The 21,995-nt window shown below is 35.6% G+C and overlaps 1 protein-coding gene across 1 annotated transcript; it reads right to left on the bottom strand.

Annotated features, from left to right (window-relative positions):
* Positions 1-267: 267 nt before the first annotated feature.
* LOC149232456 (uncharacterized) lies at positions 268-3,863 on the bottom strand. The gene is made up of 3 exons (XM_089381922.1): positions 2,368-3,863; positions 1,800-2,218; positions 268-1,664 (listed from the first exon to the last, which is right to left on the bottom strand). The coding sequence occupies exons 1-3, from the start codon at positions 3,861-3,863 to the stop codon at positions 268-270; spliced, it is 3,312 nt and encodes a 1,103-aa protein (XP_089238048.1).
* Between the last annotated feature and the right edge of the window lie 18,132 nt (positions 3,864-21,995).

The following is a 21,995-nucleotide window of genomic DNA, read 5'->3' as shown; positions in this document are numbered from 1 at the left end:
CTTCCAAGAAGAGTGCTTAAGGGCAGAATCCATTAGAGGGGCTCCTAGATATTTGGATGGCAAAGAGGCAGTGGTGAAGCCCAAGATTCGTTCAATGGATCGCTGAGTGGCTGCAGGGGTGTTAAAGAAGAAGATTTGGGATTTAATTCTATTTATGAGAGCACCTGAGGCATCAGAAAAGGTTGACAGGATAGATTTGAGGGTACGAGCTTCTTGCACTGAAGAATAACCATAGAGCATATTGTCATCTACGAATTGCTGATGGGTCTAGACGGGAGAATTATTGAAGGAGAGGCCTCGTAATTGCTGGGTAAGTTTGGCTGCAGTTATGAATCTACCTAGACCCTCAGCCATGATGACAAAAATGAAGGGAGATAAGGGGTCACCTTGTCTTATGCCTCTGGAAGGCCCGTACGTAGCTGAAGGAATGCCATTAACTAAAACAGAGTAAAAGACTGAAGATAGAAGATTGTAAATCCACCTTACCCATGAATGGGCAAAACCAAAAGCAAGAAGGATTTTTTGGATATAAGCCCAGCTAAGACTATCAAATGCTTTGGATAAGTCTAGTTTGAGCAGCATACCTGATTTCTTGGATTGCTTTAAGGAGTGAATTATCTCATGCGTTAGAATGATCCCATCTGTTATTTGGCGTCCTTCAACATAACCGGATTGCTCGGGCGATATGATCAGAGGGAGCAGCGGTTTTAATCTTGTTGCTATAACTTTGGAGATTACTTTGTATATGATATTACACAGCGCAATCGGTCTATATTTGTCTGGAGTGTTGGAATCTTCTCCTTTTGGGATTAAGGCTATGAAGGTAGCATTTAATCCAGGATACATCCATCTGAGTGCTCTAGATTCCTCTACCACCTGCCATACTTCCTCTTTTATCAAATCCCAGAACTTGTGAAAAAAATTGGAAGTAAAGCCGTCCGGTCCTGGCGCTTTGCCTTCCTTCAGGTTCCGCATTGCTTCTTCTACTTCTTCTAAGTTGATGGGTTTGAGGAGAAGACTGTTGTGTTCCTCTGTAATTATCCTTGGTATATTCTTGATCACCTTATTGATGGCTGGCATTCTATTTATGTCGGGTTCCTGATGCGCCTTCTCAAAGTATTTCAGGAATTCCGCTTCTATACCTTCATGCGTTTCCACTTTATTCCCCTGTTCATTTTTGATATGAGATATGTGATTGATCATTCTGCGCTGGACCGTCGTTTTGTGAAAGAATTTAGTGTTCTTTTCTCCATTTTTTAGCCATCTGATCCTTGATTTCTGTCTCCATAGTATTTCCTCTTGATTAGCTCTTTCTATAATTTTGGTTTCTAAGACTTGCTCCTGCTTGGTTAATTCCTCTGTGCGCCCTTCAGATATGATGATTTGTTGGATTCTTTTCATTTCTGTGTTAAGGGAAGCTTGTTCCGTGAAGATGTTACCAAATGTATTGTGATTCCATCTTTTTATCACACCTTTAAGGTGTTTAAGCTTTTGTTGAAATCTCGCCATCCTGGTGCCTTCAGATGGATTGAAGTGAAGCCAAGTGAATCTTACTAACCTTTCAAAGTCCGGGTGAGTGAACCAGAATTCTTCAAAACGAAAGGGGCATTTACTGATATTACCTGGCCTGTTCCATTGCAGTTCGATGGGCCAATGATCTGAACCTGAGACAGGTAGTATGGATGCAGTGAATTCCCCCCCAAGATGAACTGCGTTGTCTGAGATAAGGAACCGGTCCAGGTGCGATGCAATCTGCTGCTCTCCCTCTCATTTATTGCTCCATGTGAAGGTTCCATTACCTGTTTGGATATCCATCAACCAGTTATCTTGAATAAAGGTCTTTAGCAAATTTCCTTCATTATTTGCCTTGTTTCTGCCTCCACGTTTTTCTTCTAAACCCGTTGTCATATTGTAGTCACCTCCCGCAATCCATAATGGATGGGGTCTATTTGCGCTGAGATCTGAAAGCGTATTCAGGATCTGTACTTTTTGAGCTGTATCCTGAGGAAAATAAACATTTGTTATTAACCCATGAGAATTAGTGCCTAAGAGGTGAAAGTTTGCCTGAATAAAATTTCTGTTAGCTTGAATATCATGTAACTGTATGACTCTCGCATCCCAGAGGATTGCAAGACCACCCGAAGCGCCCTGAGCATCAACTGCTATTACATGTCCCCCGGGCCATGCTTTCACTGCTATTTTTTCCAAAAGATCTGAACTACATTTCGTTTCCTGTAAGAAAAGAATGCTTGGTTTTTCTTGCATCAGCATGTTTTTTAGTAACCTTCCTTTCCTGGGGCTGTTGAGCCCTCTGATATTCCATGATATTAACTTCATTGAGAACTTTGGGGATGAGGATTAAAATACCTGGTCAGTTTGGCGTACCTCCCTGACTCCACTAGAATCTCTCCAACCTTGATTGTTCTTTCCAGAGTGGATTTTCTACCTCTTTTCTTATTGTCTTTTGTGATAAATTTTCCATCCCATGGACTTCCTATTTGGACCCCTAGCGAATATTTCTTCTGTGCTTTGTGCAGCACTTCAACTAGGTTATCCACTTGCTTTTCTGTTATCTTTTCAAAGTTCTTTGTCTTACAAGCCTGTTCCAAGCCCAGGATATCCAGCTCCCCTATGTCTAAGGGTTCCGGATCTTCTTCCATAATTTGAGGTGCTTGCGAGGGGTCCTCTCTCTCCTGTGAGGATTTCTCCTGAGTCTGCGAGTATTCAACATCCATACCTTGCGTGTGCCATGGCAGGGTTTTTGCTGGGGTGATTACCTTGTCTTGCTTTTGATGTTTCTTTTCTCCTTGTCTCGATGTTTCGCCTGGCTGATATTGATGGGTCTCTTTGTCTTTCGCCTTTTCTTTCTCTGGTTCTTGCTCATCGTCCTTATTCAGCGCTTCGAATCTGTTGCTAGTTGAGGGCTTGGACTTGTTGCCTGGATTTGCTTTGTTCTTGCCAGTAGATTTCTTGTTTCCTCTTCTACGATTTGTTACTTTGGTATATCCATCGGTATCTTGATTATCAGAGCTTTTTTGGGGATCGGATTCTTTGTTCTGAGGACAGTCTCTATAAAGATGCCCTATCTCATGGCATTTCCTACATCTGAAGGGCACATATTCATAATCTATCACTTGTGTCCATTCAGAGTCCTCATGAAAGAAGCTTACCGTATCCGGCAGTGGTTGCTTGAGATCCATATAGACACAAATCCGGGCATAGGATGTATAGCTGCATCGCTTTGTTTCCTCTGCGATCTTGACAAACTCGCCTATAGCGTTTCCTATTTCTTGCAGAGACTTTTCCTCCCAGTATTCCCACGGTAGTGAATAAAGCCTTATCCACACTGGTGCATAGGTCAGATCCTCCTTGTCTGGATTAAATCTTTCAACCCAGCCCTTCAAGTAAAGTCCCGCTGAGTTAAAGAAATACGGACCCTGATCCAAAATCCTGTTGCGATCCTCCAGGCAATTAAAGACTACAGTGAAGAAACCTTTGGCTCCTAAATGGAGCGAAAGATGTCCTTTAGGATGCCATTTAGTATTTATCCAGCTTCTCAGCGCTCTTTCCGTTGGCCAGATTCCTATGAACTTTCCGATTAACGCATGATCTCTCATGTATTGTATTCGGGCATTGATGCGCTCGCTTGGAAAGTCCACTCTTGGTTTATGGACTGCCACAGGTTTGCATGTTGATGAACTTGCCTTGCTTCTTTCTTCGGCATCTATCTCCCTGTTTTTCTTCTGTCCTTTGTCATTCTCATGATCTTTGCTGCCCTGATCCCTTTCCCTGTCATCCCTTATCCGTTCGCTGTATTCCGTATCGGGGGGAGGCCCCTGGCGCTCCCCCTGCGGGGCTTCCATATTCCTTGAACCGTATGGTCTCCCCTGGTTGCTTGTCGGCGCTTCAAACTCTGCACTCTGTGCGCAGTAGGTCAGTCCTGCCGTGAGCAGACTTGCAGGAACCCTAGGTTAGGTTTCAGCATCGCTCTCACCAACATTATTTTATTTACCTCTTATTCTTGTTTTTTTCCTTATACAAAGATTTAAATTATAATGAGAAGTAGATAATGAAAAATATGTTATTTAGTAAGTATCAAATATTTTTAAAGATTTTAATTTTGAATGATTTTCTTGCAAAATTTAAGAATAAAAAACCACTATACCTATTTAAAAATCATGCAAGAATATAGCAACAATATCTAGGAATAATGACATAAAGTATATGAAGCAGTTATCCATATTGAAATATTTACTTTCGCAATGTTAAATATTATAACTTGCATTGGTCAATGTTATGACAATGTTGTTTTATCAACATTTAATGAAATTATTGATTTTTATTAATAATGTAAATGTGTGAGCTTGCTATGTTTTTAGTACATACAACAACAACCATTGAAGTTTCTAAATGTGATACTTATTCATCTGTCTGGTAACACTTGAGAAAGTCTGAGCACTTTCGTCTTGTGGAAAAGGAAAAATACTAAAAGAAAAATATTATTTATATTTTTCAAATTTTAATTTATGGTCTAATCATGGTAGTTATCTAGAGTTTTGATATCATTTTGATGGCTACACAAGAAAACATACAATAATATAATATATAGAATTGTTACTTTGCAAATCAAATTAGGTCAATTAATTATTTGAAAATAAATCATTAAATATACTCAAAATTATTAATAATTATGTTAATAGATCTTTATATTTTTTAATAAGGTTTTTAGAATTATAAAAAATTATTAGATAGATGGTGGAGATTTAAACTCCATAGAATAATGTAGAATATTATTAGTAGTATGCACATATAATATGTTGAGATTTAACTCCAAAATAGATATGTTCTTTTTTCTATTTAAATTAAATTGATTAATTAAAAAAAATGTCATATTACAATCAAATCTCTCCACCAATGAAATAATAAAACATAAAATTTTAATATAAAAAGAACTTAATATTATTTATTTAGTATTATACATTAAGTAAATGAATAAATATTCATAATAATAATGTAAAATTATTAATATTAAGCAAATTGATAAATATTAATGATAAAAAAATAACTAATACAGAAACAATAACCAAGTAATTTCTATAATAAATTTCCAAAAAAACACACCAAAAAAATATATTATAAATGACACACCATATTTATTTATTTAACTCAGCAATTTCATCTCCATCTCTATTCGTTGACCGCCTCTAAGCTTTTCCAATTTATCACACTTGGGGATTCTACCCATATCTTCACCTCTGCTTCTTTAAAATTCGTCATCTCAAATTTCAATGTTGTTGTCATTATGTAAATTATTTTTGAAAGATAAATAATAATGTACAGGTGGATAAATTCTACCTGCTGAACAGGTAGTGCTCCAGCAACCAATCAACCCAATAAAAGTTTAGAAATGATAGAATTCTGTGATAAATGCTTGGTGATAATCCACTCAATCTTCCAGCCAAATCTGTTATTTTAGGAAAGGCCAGGAAATAAAAGAGTGTGTGTTCATATTGCAAGAATAATATAATCACAGTCGAACCTTTGATGTCCACGCCGAATACACTATCTGTGCAAATTGATCAGAGTCGATACTTTGAATAAATAGACGGAGCAACGTTCGTACTGTATGATTGGTTTGAAATCATATAGAACGTATAATGCACATAATTTAATTTTAATTGGCTAGGTGTAGACACTTTAAAATGATAAAATAACCGCTCCGGATATATTGGCACGTTTGCTGGTCAATTCACTGTATAGGTTGTTTGCTTCTTTCTATTTATGCATGGATTCTCGGCCCGTCAATGAGCATAAATTCAGATTGGGAGTTCAAAATAGTAAAATCTCAATATGAGACTATTGAAAAACGTTATAGGCTTCTAACATGTAGATTCTCTAAGTTTTTTTACTTTATTTTGACATTCAAAGTAAGTCAGATTAACCACATATCTTCCAACGTTAATCATTTATTTGCATATGAAGGGCTAGCAAATGAAATAAACAGAAGTTGTCATCTATTTGCATATGAAGGGCTATCTAATGAAATAAATGGAAGATGAAATAAATGGAAGTTGAAGTTAACGCATATTCATTCTTAAATTTAAAGACTTAATCCAAAAGAAATATCTTAAATTTCTTTCATGAAGTGATAATGGAATAAAAATTGGAAAATAGATTCTTGATATCAAATTAACAGTGGAGACATCCATTACTGAGTGAGAATGCAGGTTGATTCATCACTGTCATTTGAGGAAAACCATGCCACTTGAAATTACATTGCTTCCTTATAATTTATGTTGACTCATCACTGTCATTCAAAGAAAACCATGCCACTTGAAATTACCCACTCGTAGTCCATAATGGGATAGGCTTTCACTCATAATAGACGCCTCCAAGTCTTGCATCATTTAAATGTTTCTTTATATCCAAGAAAGATGAACTCTTAACCAAGCAAAATCAATTTTAAGGCATACTCCAGACCCACTCATATAATGATATCTGCTTGCCCCTTTTGTTGTCTACTTTTCACATATCCTTTCATACATCACGGAAAATAAATAAATAATTTTAGTGAGGATTTGAATTTGATATCTAATTTTAACTTGCTATTCTTCCATTTTAATTAAAGTAAGACTCCTCTCATTTATATGTATGTTTATTATATATATAATAATTCATTTTTTTATTATTATTAGATATGTACATTGATTTTTTATATCTATTAATTTTTTTAATATATATTTTTAATATAGTATATAAAATTTTGATATAATAAAATTAATTATAAACTTACATATGTAGTGATTGTTAATATGAGACTATTGAAAAATACCTATAGACTTTCCCATTTATTAAAATATGTTTCTAGATTTTCCCAATTTACTAAAACAATACACAATGTCCCTACACACAATACACAAAGTCCCTGCACAATTTGGCAAAGACTTTGCCTCTTCGAAGATCCCTGCACAATTTGGCAAAGACTTTGCCTCTTCGAAGAACCTATTAGTGCTTTTCCCTTCCAGGTTGTTTTCTATATGAGATTATATCAGATTAATCATCATTTGAAATCGTGTCTGGTTTTCTACCATGAAAAACAATAGCAAACTCCACTCTAATTTTGGGGAACATGGAAGCTTGCAATTCGTAGAGGATTGTATTGCAATTTCAGGATGATTATAGTTCAAGAAATACATGGTGATTCATATAGGATCCAAATAAGAAATGGTTTAATAAATTGTGAATCCTGGGCTCTGCCCCCAAAAAAAATCATGTTCAATCCTCATATAACATCAATGCCAGAAGAATTAAGGAATTGGTGCTTATTGGCGAATACCAGGGAGAGAGCATATGGAAATCACTGACTACATACCGATTGGCTGTGCGGAACTCGCCTGCGCATGCCCACATTCAATCTGGATTGTGATTAGGTTGCATGACAGTCGTGGACACAAGCAATTGAATGCCCAGATCCCGCAATTTGTACTAATTTGTCAATGGTTTCATTTGATTTTGATTTTCCAGCAAGATGCCCATTGCCTTCGCGTATCGAATTATTGTCCGGAGATGGAGATATCGTTAAATGTGGAATCAGAAGGCTTAGTATTTTTATAGCTTGAAATAATTAGTATTTTTATAATTTCATCCTTAGCAAGGTTTAAATTTAAATAATTAGAATTTTTTGATATTATTCTATTCTATGTTTGGGAAAAAAGAAATGGTAATATATTCGTTATATGTTTGGAGAAAAAGAAATGGTAATATATTTGTTATATGTTTTGGTGGACAAATGTGAGTTATAAATGTGATCATTAATGTTATGAAAAAAATAGACAAAATTTTGAAGGGATCTGATTCAAATTTCCGCATAATTATGTTTGTTACTGCTTTTTATAAGTTGTAAGTTATAAAAAATTTACTGATTTTCTTTTAATTATTTTGTTTTTAATTCAAATTATTATTATATGATTATAATTTTTATTTTTTTATTTTTTTATTTAAATTATTATTGTATGTTTACCATTGGAAGATGTTAATTCATTAATTAATGGAATTAATGGAATTTTGAGGTGTTAATTACATTTTCAGTTTTGTGTGTAATTTTTTACATTTACTTAATATAAAAATTAGAGTAGAAATTATTTAATAAAAAACAAAATTATGTATATTATCTAATTAACAAAGTTTAAAATAAAAATGATCAAATAATAATTATACAAATTATCAAATAACAATAATATGTATTTAGATATAATTAACACAACCATATATATTAAATGGTGGTTAAATATCATAAATATCAATGCATAATAAACATCAAAATACTTACTTTATTATACATCTCAAATTGCTAAAATTTAAAAAATGATTAAAAACACAAAACTTATTATATATCTAAAGTGAAATGTAGTTGTTGCCTAGTCCTTTGTAGCAGTTTCCTTGGTCAATAGTAGATGTTTCTTTCTAGCGGTTGATCTCTCTATTTAACTTGTTGCCATGATCTAGTTCTTCATCGTGTCTGATGAACCACACTCTCTAGGTCGAAACATTCTACAAATGAATTTTTAAGTGATTATCCCCCAAAACCTTCTTAATAAACTTGATATGGATTAGAGAAGTAGAAATTCAATAATTAAAAATAATTAAACAATAATTTTTTTAAAAAATATTATTATTATTATTATTATTATTATTATATGATTATGATGATGATGATGATGCTGGTGGTGGTGGTGGTGGTTAACGTCCACTGAGACCAAACTTTGGTCTATCGGACCTAAAGAAATGAATTATTTAGTTCGACTTAAGATTTTATACTTGTGCTCAAAAAACTTGGAGAGAAGCCTCTCGAGCTCACTATAATTTTGACATCGTAAAAGGCTAGGAAGGTCAGTATTGCAACAAAGATTATGAAACTGAGATCTAATGTGGTTGTACGTGACAGATTCTGAGAGGAAGTGATCTTCTTCTTTGATCTTAATATTGTCATAGAGATGGCAGATCCTTTCCATCCATGGTGTTTTAGGAACTACCCAACGACGTGTTTCAGTATGGAGCTCATGAGAGTTCGTTCTAATCTTGGCTATATTAATTTTGTTCTTTGAGCTAGTTAAAACAGAGAGATACTTTTGATCTTCTAGGGTGGGGTTGATGACCTCGTTATAGTATCTTAATTTTCTTTTAGCTGCTAAATCCTTCTCACAGCACATTTTTTCTTTGAACTTAGAAGTAACAATATTTTTAATGTTATTAATGTTTGGTAATGAAACATTCTCATCGATCTCCCAATCATTTAACTAGGCCCTGGTGTCTTTATACCAACCTTGTTTGAGCCTTAGGTGGTTTTGGTTGGAATTTAAAGCTAGCTTAGGAAGTCTATGGTTTCCTATGTTATTGAGTTTGTGCTTGTACAACAAAAGCCTAGTCATAGCTAGGATCTTGATAGGGGAAAGACCCACTTCTATAAGGAGTATAGGATAGGGTGTATTGCTTTTAATTTCGAGGTTATACGTTATAAAATTCTTCTGGATTTCCTCAATCTTTCTCTAGGATTCTCTAGAGATGTTGCAACCCCAAACCTCAAATTTATATAAGATAACAGGAGTGACTACTATTTCAAAGAGGAACTTCTTTCTATCCCACATTATGAGGTTTTCCGTTTTACAATTATTTTCAAGACCAAAGTAAGCTTTCCACCCCCCATTAATCATTTTCTCAATGCAATATTTCAAGTTGAGCTTGTGATGAATATAAATTCCTAGGTACTTATAAGATGACACCTCCTCCAAGTTACTATTGTCATACATAAAATTAGCGTAAGTGTCCTTGGATTTGATAATCATAACTTTTGTTTTGTCAATGTTAGTAGTCATACCCATGGTAGAGAAGAAATCCTTAAGAAGTCTAAGTTGCTTATCAATATCATATCGACACCTTGCGAGAAGAACAATATCGTTAGCATAAAGAAGAAGGATGATGACTATCCCAGCTAAGGTCGTGCCAGCATAGCCTCCTTCCTCTAAACAACCTTCTAGCTTGTCGATGTAATTGCCAAATAGGGTAGGGGAGAGGGGGAAACCTTGTTTAACTATGATATTACACTTAGTATCTTTCGACCACCCCTCATTGCTCTTTAACTTGGCAATTACATTCTCTTATAACCTTATAGCGATAGCTCTCAACTCAAAAGGAACCTTTAGCTCTTCTAATCTATTCCATAGGTTGTCTCTACAAACAGTATCGAAAGCCTTTCTAAAATCCACAAAGCAACAAAAGAGATTCACCCCACTTTATCATAGAAATTTTTAATGGCTAAATATGTTTTGTCCAAAAAATCATTACTCATTTTATATGATACCTGTTCATATAACATTTTTTAAATTAATAATAAAGAAAGAAAAAATACATAATTACTTTGACACTAAATATATCTTTAATTTGTAAACATTGTTAAAAATACTTTATAATATTCCATAATCATTAAATCTTTTCCATCAACCTAATAAATATTTATAACTGATCAAAATTATAAAACTCCAATTCCTAAATAAACATACCTATCTACACAATTATTAAACTAATTTTACTATGACCTATAGTGATAGATTGTCTTCAATAAAATATCTAACATTAATTAAAGACAATATGCATTCACTACCTGTAAAGCTTAATACATATGAATAATTCAACTTAAACACAATATGCATTCACTACATTTAAAGCTAAATACATATCAATAATTCAACTATATTGTTTATTATTTCCTATGTGTTAGTGAAAATTTATAGCAATATGACTTATATTACACATCTAACCATCAAATTATCATTTTTTTAAATAATTCATTTATTAAATATTTGTTTTTTAAAAATAAAATTAAAATAAATAAACATATTTACATTTAAAATACATACTTTTATATATTTTATAGCAAAAAAAAATTAACTTAAATTAGATTTAATTTAATAAAACAATTTTTATTTCTATTAATGACCTATTCATCAATTAACTTAAAGAAAAACATAGGTTTTCGAATCTAATAAATATTTTAAGTTAATATTTTTTTAAATATACATAATTTGATTAAATAAATAAATTAAATATTTATTTTCTATAATTTACAAAGAATCCACTCAAACTAATTGTTTAAGTAAAATAAATAACAACTAAGTGTTTGTAGTGTAAAGAATGGAAATAATTATAAATAATGTAAATCCACACCATTAAAATATTAAATAATTAATAAATAAATCTATCTCAAGGAATGAAATATGTAACTATTTTAGCAATGACTCCACTCAAACTAATTCTTTAATTAAAATAAATAACAAACGAAGTGTTTGGAGCAGTAAAATAAATAACAAGCTAAGTGTTTGTAGTTTAGTGAATGGAAATAATTATAAATAATCTAAACCCACACCATTAAAATGTTAAATAATTGATAAACGAATATATCTCAAGGAATGAAATATGTAACTATTTAAGCAACTTTACTAGATTTCTTACACATTGCATTATCATGAGGTAGCATAATTTTTTGGAGACCCAGTTTGTAACACACAACCATATAATACATTAAAATGACACACATAAAAAAAATTCAACTCTAACCTAGCTACATTTCTATATACATTAATGTAATATTCGCACATCAAACCTTGTTGGTCATTTCATATTCATTGTTTAATAATTAATTGCCACATATGATATAAAATAAAGTCATGTCCGACTCACAGATTTGGGGTACTGAAACCACAGAGGTGTTTATCAACCCACGAGATCTGTGCAATCCTTCACGAGGTGACTGGGTTACACCTTGCCTTGGACTTTATGGCTGCCTGTATGCGACTTCCTATCAATTGTTCTTAGACATTAATGTGCATGGTCATAACCCCACTCATCGCTTGCTGTGACAAGTGTTAGTTCTCCTGCCAATCGATTTGGTTTGCACCATCCAACGATGGTATTTGCTTTAGGATCATCCATCTACCTAACACTTTGGTTTCCACTGGCATTCTTTCTCATTTGCATTTTCATGGTGGAGCGTCTTACCACTTTACTTCTCACATGCTCCTTGTTTCGCTATGGTTTTCATAGCCCGGTCTCCTTGCCTTGTGGCAAACCATGGAGGGGTAAGTCTGAGCCTTCATTATCTCTAGAAACGGTGTGTGTCTTGAATCATTCTCAGTATGAGCTGAAGGCTATCTCTGTGTAAGGTGTTAATGCATTTCTATGCTGGTCAGGTGGAGCACTCAGCTCTCCAACTTCTGGATTATGTCGCAGTTGGCTTCCTCGACATGAACGAGGTAATGGTTTTTTTGAGGTAATGGTTATTCAAGCTATTGGTACATTTGATTTTTACAAGCTTGCCGCTACTCTTGCGCATGGCTTGCAAAACTCAGGTAAGAGTTAAACCTCCATTCTATGTTAAATACCGTTGCTTAGGTTAATTTATTATCCAAGTCATAACATTTTCCTATGGTGTTGCAGGTATGTTACATTTTTAAACCGAAAGGGGTTAGTTGTTCAATATACTGGCCCATTAGGAATTTTGCACTTTTTATATAAATGATTATTTACCAATGGCATTTCTTCTTCTCTTTTGATGCGGCATGACAGAGAATATTGAGTGGAGACGTTAACAGTCGTCGCTAGACGCAGATGGGATGGCGTGTTCTACAAGAAGATATGACTGCAGATTTCTAAGCTCCTCAACACGTCTTAATGTCTTAATGTCTTGTGTTTCGGATGTGTCATTACTTAATTATTGTATGTTTAGATCTTGATGATGTTAACTTATTTTCCTTTCCATTAATTAATCGAATGGAATTTTGAAGGGTTAACTACTTTGTTGTATTTTCAGTTTAGTGTTTATTTTTTCATATCTACCTAATATAAAAATTATAATTGAAATTATCAAATAACAAATAAAATTATATATATTATCTAACTAATAAATTTTTAAATAAAAATGGTAAAATAATAAATTATAGGGGTTTATTTTTTCATATTTACTTAATATAAAAATTATGAAATAACAAATAAAGTTTTAAATAAAAATGGTCAAATAATAAATTATGTAAATTATCAAATAACAATAATATATATTTAGACATCACTAACATAACTATACACAGTAAATGGTGGTTAAATACCATAAATATCAAGACATCATAAACATCAAACACTTATTTTATTATACATCTCAAAATGTTAAAATTTAAAAAATGATTCAAAATAATTAAACCATAACCTTATTTTAAAATACTATTATTATTATTATTATTATTATTATTATGATTAAAAGAATTAATATATAAGTTAATATATATACATTTAACAAATCATGTCGCAGATTCTTAATATCAGGATTCACCCCACCTTATCATTGTTGCAGTCAAGATTGTTGTTACACCAAAACCCGCAGGTGTTAGTAAACAGACACATCACTAGTGTTAAGCACATGCCACGAAACACACGGGAGCATTGGATTAACACCGCCATTAACGGGGAGCACAACAATCTACCCTCTCAACGCGAGCTAGGTGTGTTTTGAACTTGAGACTTTTGGCTCTGATACCACTTGTTGGAGTCACGATTGTCGTTACACCAAAACCCGCAGGTGTTAGTAAACAGACACGTCGCTAGTGTTAAGCACATGTCACAAAACACACAAGGAGTGTTGAATTATCCTTCTACACCCATTCATTATGTAGAGCGTTTCTACCTTTTGGGAGGTTTACCAACTCCCAAGTTTTATTTTCCTGCAAAGAGTTCATTTATTCTTCCATTGCTTTCTTCCATTCCTTACTGTGCTCGACTTTACAAGCTTCCTGAAAACAATTAGGTTGACCTTCATCAATCAACAAAATATAGTTTGAAGGAGGATACCTTTGTGAAGGCTCATGAGGACTAGAAGATCTGTGAACCAACTGTGGTGGTGCATTATCAAGTTGAATCTCCTGTAAAGGTTCCTGCAAGATTTCTTATTGTTCATCATTTTCCACTTGTTGTTCTTCATGCTCCTGAATTTGTTTTTCATCTTCTTGTATTGGTGGTATGTTTTCTTGCTTCTCTTCAAACCTGTCAATAACCTTCTTGACTTCCAACTCACCTACAGTCCTCTTGAACAATTTTGAATCATTAAATATAACATCCCTGCTTCTAATAATTTTATGTTTGACTGGATCCCATAGATGATAACCAAAATCTTCATCCTCATATCCCAGAAAAATGCATTTCATAGATTTATCGTCTAGCTTAGTCCTATTTCCTTTGGGAATATGTATAAATGCTTCACATCCAAAGATTTTCCAGTGAGAATAATTCAAATTCTTATCAGTCCAAACTTCTTTAGGGATACTGCCATGCAAGGCTGTAGTTGGAGATCTATTTATGAGGTAGAAAGCGGTCCTAACTACTTCAACCCAAAAATTCTTCTCCAAACCAGAATTGGAAAACATACTTCGCACCTTTTCCATAATGGTGCGATTCATCCTTTCTGCGACACCATTCTGTTGAGGAGTACCAGGCATAGTCTTCTCATGCTTTATGCCAAACCTGTTACAATATTCCTTAAATACATTTGAGCGATATTCTCCACTATTATCTGTTCTTAAACACTTTAGCAATTTGTTAGTCTCTTTTTCAACAGCAACATGGAATTTTTGAAATATTCTAAACACTTCACTTTTATTTTTCATAGGATATGCCCAAACCTTCCTGGATGCATCATCTATAAATGTTACAAAATATGATGCTCCTCCTAATGATTTGATGTTAACAAGCCCAAACACATCTGAGTGTACCAATTCTAACACATTTTTTTTTTTTTTTTTTTTCTGTCATGGCCACCTCTAAGGAATGAAACCCTTCTTTTTCTACCATATATACAACACTCACAAAGATAAATATTGTAGGATTTCAAACCTAGCAATAATTTTTTATCAACAAGGATTTTTAAACCGTTCTCACTCATGTGACCCAAACGCTTATGCCACAGATCTACTGAATTTCCTTCCTTTGTGACAGCAGCCAAATCTGATTTTTCTATTAATGTCTTCAATATGTATAATGTTCCTGTCTTGGGTCCTTTGGCCACGACCAATGCACCTTTGCTAATTTTCCAGCCTCCTTTTCCAAGGCTTGTCGAATACCCTTCATCATCCAGTTGTCCCATAGAGATTAAAATCATGTGCATTTCTGGTACGTGGCCGACCTATTTCAACAATATATCTTGTCCATCTTTCATCATGATCTGGACATCTCCCACTCCAACAATACTACAAAAAATATTATTCCCCAAATGCACTCTACCATAATCACTAGGATTATATGAAACAAAACTATCTTTCCATGGGGTTACATGGTGAGATGCCCCAGAGTCAAGGATCCAATCAAAGCTACTGCTAGATGTATATACACATGCATCCTCAGTTGAAACAGTAAAAAACACATCACCATCTGTGGCTACAGTAGTAGTCTCACCTTCATTTGTTCTGGATGACTTGTGATTTGTACTGGACGGTCTCTAATCCTTTTGTCCTTTCTTCCAAAATTGACATTCTTTCTTCATGTGCCCAGATTTGCCATAATGAAAGTAGATGATCCTTCCTCTCCTTGATTTTGATCAGCCTCTTAACCTTGATCGCCCTTGCCAGCCTCAACCGATTCTCCTACCACGATCAGCTACATCTAGAGCCTATCCTCCCTAATTTTTGCAATTGACTTGCATCGCAACTCCCCATTCATTAAATTGCTACTGACATCATCAAACTTTAGGGTCCATGTTTTTATCATCCAAATTCCTGCTCCCTTTTAAAATATACTTTTCAAAATTTGAATATATAATTATATATGTTTCATAATAAATATAAAAACATATATAATGTTTTAACCTTTTCACATTTCACACATACATACATTGGTTTGAGAAAAAACTTGATAGATACGTGCAAGCTTGTTGTGAAAAAAAAAACTTACGAACACCACGTTTCAATTCCAAACTCCACGGATCTCCACGTTTCAAACTCCAGCAACACCTTTCAACATAGATCCAAAACCTTGTTTTTCTTGCAAAAACTGTCTTTTAGTTCCAGTATTCCTCAGCTATTTCCTGGATAGATCCTTGAACAGCTCTAGGGGTAACAACCAACGTTTTAACGAACACTGCTAGAGTAAGGCGATGACACTAAGGGGCTTGCATAGTGGATATTCGACCCTAGCTCTGATACCAGCTGTTGGAGTCACGATTTCTGTTACACCAAAACCCGCAGGTGTTAGGAAAGAGACACATCCTTAGATTTAAGCACATGCCACGAAACACACGGGGAGCATTGACCTTCTACACCGCCATTAACGGGGAGCCAACAATCTCCCCCCCAACGCGTGCCCAGTGTGTTTCGAACTTGAGACCTCTACCTTTGATACCACTTGCTGGAGTCACGATTGTCATTACACCAAAACCCGTAGGTGTTAGTAAACACACACATCGCTAGTGTTAAGCACATGCGACAAAACACATGAGAGCATCATAGAAATTTTGAATAATATGACACATATTCACAGAGATTATCCCGATTATACACTATTGTGGAATACATGCATAATACATAACCTCCTCTATGTTGATCATCAATTTATAGAAGCAGAAACAATAACATGCACACATAGAAGCATCAATCACACATATCAACACAGTATTTTCCCGGGAAAGCATCTCGCTAAAAACCCTAACTATCTATACATTATATTGATTGAGAACATGTAACAAACATAGTACGATACTCCTCACAAGTACTCAGTACTATCTCCAAATCTCCTCCGCTGCTTGCCTGCCTCCACTGCACAACACCCACTGAGAATGAATGAGAATGTCTGATCCAAACTCCTTTTTTTACCTTGTGAAAGTCACCCACACTATAAATCACATGAGCACAAGCTATATTTCACTTGGTATTGGCCCACCCTACGCAGAGATCATTGGCATAACTCAATCCCATGCATGTGCACAATCTCATGCACAACTGATAGCAATCTCAACCTCTAACACATGTCTCTACTGAATTATAATGCACTAAGTTAACTGATGTATTCTTTAGTTGCATTATGAGTTAATAATTAGCAAATTAATTAATAACTAATTCACAAAACTCATCACTTAGTCTATTGATCAGTTAGACTAAATACAACTAGTTCAACTAAGTCAAATTGAACACAACTCCATTAACTACTCATCCAACTCCACAGAACTCAACCACATGAGTTCTAAATGATGTGATGCATGCAATAGCTCAAATGACTCATAAAGAAAACGTATTTCCTTCTGACAACTACATGTGCCACATCTGTAGCTCAAACTGAAGTGCTCCAAGAGGATAAGATAATGTTTACAGTCTAAATATTATTATGAGACAATAAAATTTGACTTTTCTATTTTTGACTAGCAGTCTAAAAATAGACTCTGATCACTCCTGCTGTGATCAATCCTACTGTGATCACTCCTGCTGTGATCCAAAAATAGACTTTGCGCCATAATTTTCCTGCGGGCCCACTTAGTGAAGGCGACTCCTTTCCACTAAGCTCCATCATCTTGTTGCATTCTCAACAAGCATTTCCTGTTGCACACTTTTCAACACTCCCTCTCGACAAGAAAGGCTTTCTCTCAAACCCAATCCTATAACTCTGGAATGTTCTGCATGCAACACATCTGCCTAGTCCACTTTGCTCCAACAACACTTGGAACAAAAACACTCCCAGCTGATCGCTTTTTTGGGCTAGGAACATACTTTGATGCTGAAGCTCTACCTGCTACTGACAAGTGCTCCCTCTCTGACATCTGCGCTACTGCAACATCTCCATGCATCTTGCACCATTGCACACCTCTCTGTGCCACCTAGCACTGTGCAAAACACTTGTGCCTCTCGCATTGCTACAGCCTGCATGCTATGCACTGTCCTGGGATTCCCTGCATTGTCACTCTCTCTGCCACTCCATCTGCATCTGTCTCTACCCAATCAGTTAGTTCCTGCTACTACACATTGGGGCTCCCGTAGCAAGGTCTCATCCAACAGGTTGGGTACCTCAAGGATCTTACCCCTCCTCATTGGGACGATCAATCCACATCACCCCACCTCCTACCTGGAGGTATGGCTGCATGCGATCCCTCTACCCACCTGGCTCGAAGTTTCCCCCTACTGGAGGTCTCTGAATGAGTAGATGTCTCTACTTGATCTCCTCTCAACTTCCCTTATTGTGGCTGCTCCACAACCTCCTGAAGTTGCTGCACCAATCGTGGCTCCTCCACAATCGTCTGAGACTTCTTCTGGCTCTGCATGTTGAGAGGTAATATACGCTCCCTCTCAACCACCAAGTCTCCATCAGTTGCCTCGCTGCTCAAGGCTTTGCATGCATCTTGAACCTCAAGAGCATACATGTTCTTGACCTGTGAACCAATCTGCTTCACCTGTCTAGTGATGATGTTTCTAAGGAAAACCTTTCCCTTACTGAAGACTACATCATAGCCTCTGTCTTCCAGCATCGCGATCGACACCAAGTTTCTCTTCAGTCTTGGTACATACTTGACATTGGTGAAGGTAAGCCGATCTCCATGCTTCCTCTGAAAAATAACCGTGCCTACACCTGAGACACTATACCTCTCATCATTACCCATCCCTATGAGTATCTGGAGATCTTTCTCCTCCAAAGTACTAAACAAACTTTTGTCACCGGTCATGTGGAAAGAAGCTCCACTGTCAAGAAACCAACCACTTCCCACCATGGATGAAACCATGCATGGAAAGAGTGTGAAGTCCAACTCAAACTGTGAAGCAAGTGAGGCTCCCTCACCTTCAGATCCTTCCTCGGATCCCTTCTTGGACTTCTTCTTTGGGCATTTAGTAGCATAATGGCCCAACTCATGACAATGAAAGCATCGCACCTTCGACTTGTCAACCTTCTTCCCATCATTAGAAGAACTGGATTCGAAAAGAGAAACCTTCCCCTTCCCCTTCTTTTCCTTACTCGCTAAGGCACAGTTCTCCTCATCATGCATAGATCAAGAACTGTCTCTGGTGCGGCGTCTAATCTCCTCTTGCACAAGATCCGACCAAAGTCTCTCCCATCTTGGCAATTTCTCCCTTCCATTCACCGAGTCCTGGTAGCTATGCCAACTCTTAGGAAGGCCAAGGAGTGCTAGACTCACCATATCCTCATCCTCAACAATTACCCCCACACTTCCCAGCTCATCCCGGCATTGGGTGAACTTCGTTTGATACTGGGGCATACTATCTCCATTCTCACATCTAATGTTTCTGAGTTTATCCTTGAGTGCCAACTTCCTCTGGTCGCTCTTGCTTTGGAATAATTCTGTCAATGTTTTCCACATCAAATAAGCCTTTCCATGGAGGCTGGACATAATGTGATCCCTCACGCCCTCCAACAGAATCCTTCGACACTTTGTTGTCTTCTTTTGCCAATCCCTGACTTGAGCAACATCAATAGGTTTTGGGACATCTGCATCTATGAACTCGTTCAACCCATTATCATCTAACACTGCCTCCATCTTGTCCTTCCATGCAATATAGTTCGAGCTGTACGCAATCCGTTGAAAGTCCTTTCAACTTTGACACCAGGGAAACACTGCTGCAAATTCGAATTCCACTAGCTCAACAACTCAACCGCCTCTGATCTAGAATTCGTGAGAACAAAGTATTTCTTGTACAGAGATCGACTGTATGGGCATTCACTAGATATCTCACCTTCCAAAAGAAGGATGAATCCAGAGGCTACCTGGCCCAATTATAGACTCTTCCTGAAGAAATAGAATGTAAACACTTCCTGAATAGTAGATCTGATGATCAACAACTCTGATACCATGTAGAAATTTTGAATAGTATGACACATATTCACAGAGATTATCCTGATTATACACTATTGCAGAATACATGCATAATACATAACCTCCTCTACATTGATCATCAATTTACAGAAGCAGAAACAATAACATGCGCACATAGAAGCATCAATCACACATATCAAGACAATATTTTCCTGGGGAAAGCATCTCACTAGAAACCCCAACTATCTGTATATTATATTATTTGAGAACATGTAACAAACATAGTACAATAATCCTCACAAGTACTCAGTACTATCTCCACCTGTTACACAAAATACAGCTCAGATCTAATCTCCAAATCTCCTCCACTGCTTGCCTGCCTCCACTGCACAATACCTGCTGAGAATGAATGAGAATGGCTGATCCAAACTCGCTTTTTTTACCTTGTGAAAGTCACCCACACTGTAAATCATGTGATCACAAGCTATATTTCAGTTGGTATTGGCCCACGCTACGCAGAGATCATTGGCATAACTCAATCCCATGCATGTGCACAATCTCATGCACAACTGATAGCAATCTCAACCTCTAACACCTGTCTCTACGGAACTGTACATGCACTGAGTTAACTGATGTATTCTTCAGTTTCATTATGAGTTAATAATTAGTGAATTAATTAATAACTAATTCACACAACTCATCACTTAGTCTATTGATCAGTTAGACTAAATACAACTAGTTCAACTAAGTCAAACTAAACACAACTCCATTAACTGCTCATCCAACTCCATAGAACTCAACCACATGAGTTCTAACTAATGTCCTGCATGCAATAGCTCAAATGACTCATAAAGAAAACGTATTTCCTTCTGACATCTGCATGTGCCACATCTGTAGCTCAAACTGAAGTGCTCCAAGAGGATAAGATAAAGTTTATAGTCTAAATATTATTATGGGACAATAATATCTTACTTTTCTATTTTTGACTAGCAGTCTAAAAATAGACTCTGATCACTCCTGCTGTGATCACTCCTACTGTGATCACTCCTACTGTGATCCAAAAATAGACTTTGCGCCATAATTTGCCTGCGGGCCCACTTAGTGAAGGCGACTCCTTTCCACTAAGCTCCATCATCTTTTTGCATTCTCAACAAGCATTTCTTGTTGCACACTTTTCAACTAAGTGGCCTGCACAGTGGATATTCGACCCTCTCTTTGATACCAGTTGTTGGAGTCGCGATTTATGTTACAACAAAACCAGCAGGTGTTAGTAAAGAGACACATCCTTAGATTTAAGCACATGCCACAAAACACACGGGGAGCATTGACCTTCTACATCGCCATTAACGGGGAGCCAACAATCTCCCCCCCAACACATGCCCAGTGTGTTCCGAACTCGATACCTCTGGCTTCAATACCACTTGTTGGAGTCATGATTTTCATTACACCAAAACCCGTAGGTGTTAGTAAACACACACATCGCTAGTGTTAAGCACATGCCATGAAACACACGAGAGCATTGGATTAACAATCACCATTAATGGGGAGCGCAACAATCTCCCCCCTCAACACGATCCAGGTGTATTTCGACCTCGAGACATTTGGCTCTGATACCACTTGTTGGAGTCACGATTGTCGTTACACCCAAATCCACAGGTCTTAGTAAACAGACACATCGCTAGTGTTAAGAAGCATAGAAATTTTTAATAACTAAATATGTTTTTTTATAATAAAATGAGCCAATACCATGACATATCAATATCACATGTCCAAAAAACCATCACTCATTTGATATGATACTTGTTCATTTTATTTTAATTAATCAAAGGAGAAAAAGAAAAAACATAATAACTTTAAAGATAAATCTAAATCTTTTATTTGTAAATACTATTAAAAATATTTTAAAATATTCCAAGAACTTTAAATTTTTATTATACACCTAATAATTATTAATAACTAAACTAAAAATATAAAACCTCTATTTCTAAAAAAATATACCTATCGAGACAATTATTAAGCTAATTTTAAACTAATTTTACTACAATCTACATTAATAAACTCTCTTCTGACATTAATTAAACACAATATGCATTCACTGCTTGTCAAATTAAATACATATAAATAATTCAACTATTTTACTTATTATTTCCAATGTGTT

The sequence above is a fragment of the Pinus tabuliformis genome, chromosome J (genome assembly GCF_031772625.1).
Source record: "Pinus tabuliformis cultivar Carrire ecotype Pingquan chromosome J, CPIR1, whole genome shotgun sequence".
In the NCBI taxonomy this organism is placed as follows: Eukaryota; Viridiplantae; Streptophyta; class Pinopsida; order Pinales; family Pinaceae; genus Pinus; species Pinus tabuliformis.
Note: the sequence above shows the minus strand (reverse complement) of the source record. Positions and strands in the feature narration are given on the sequence as shown.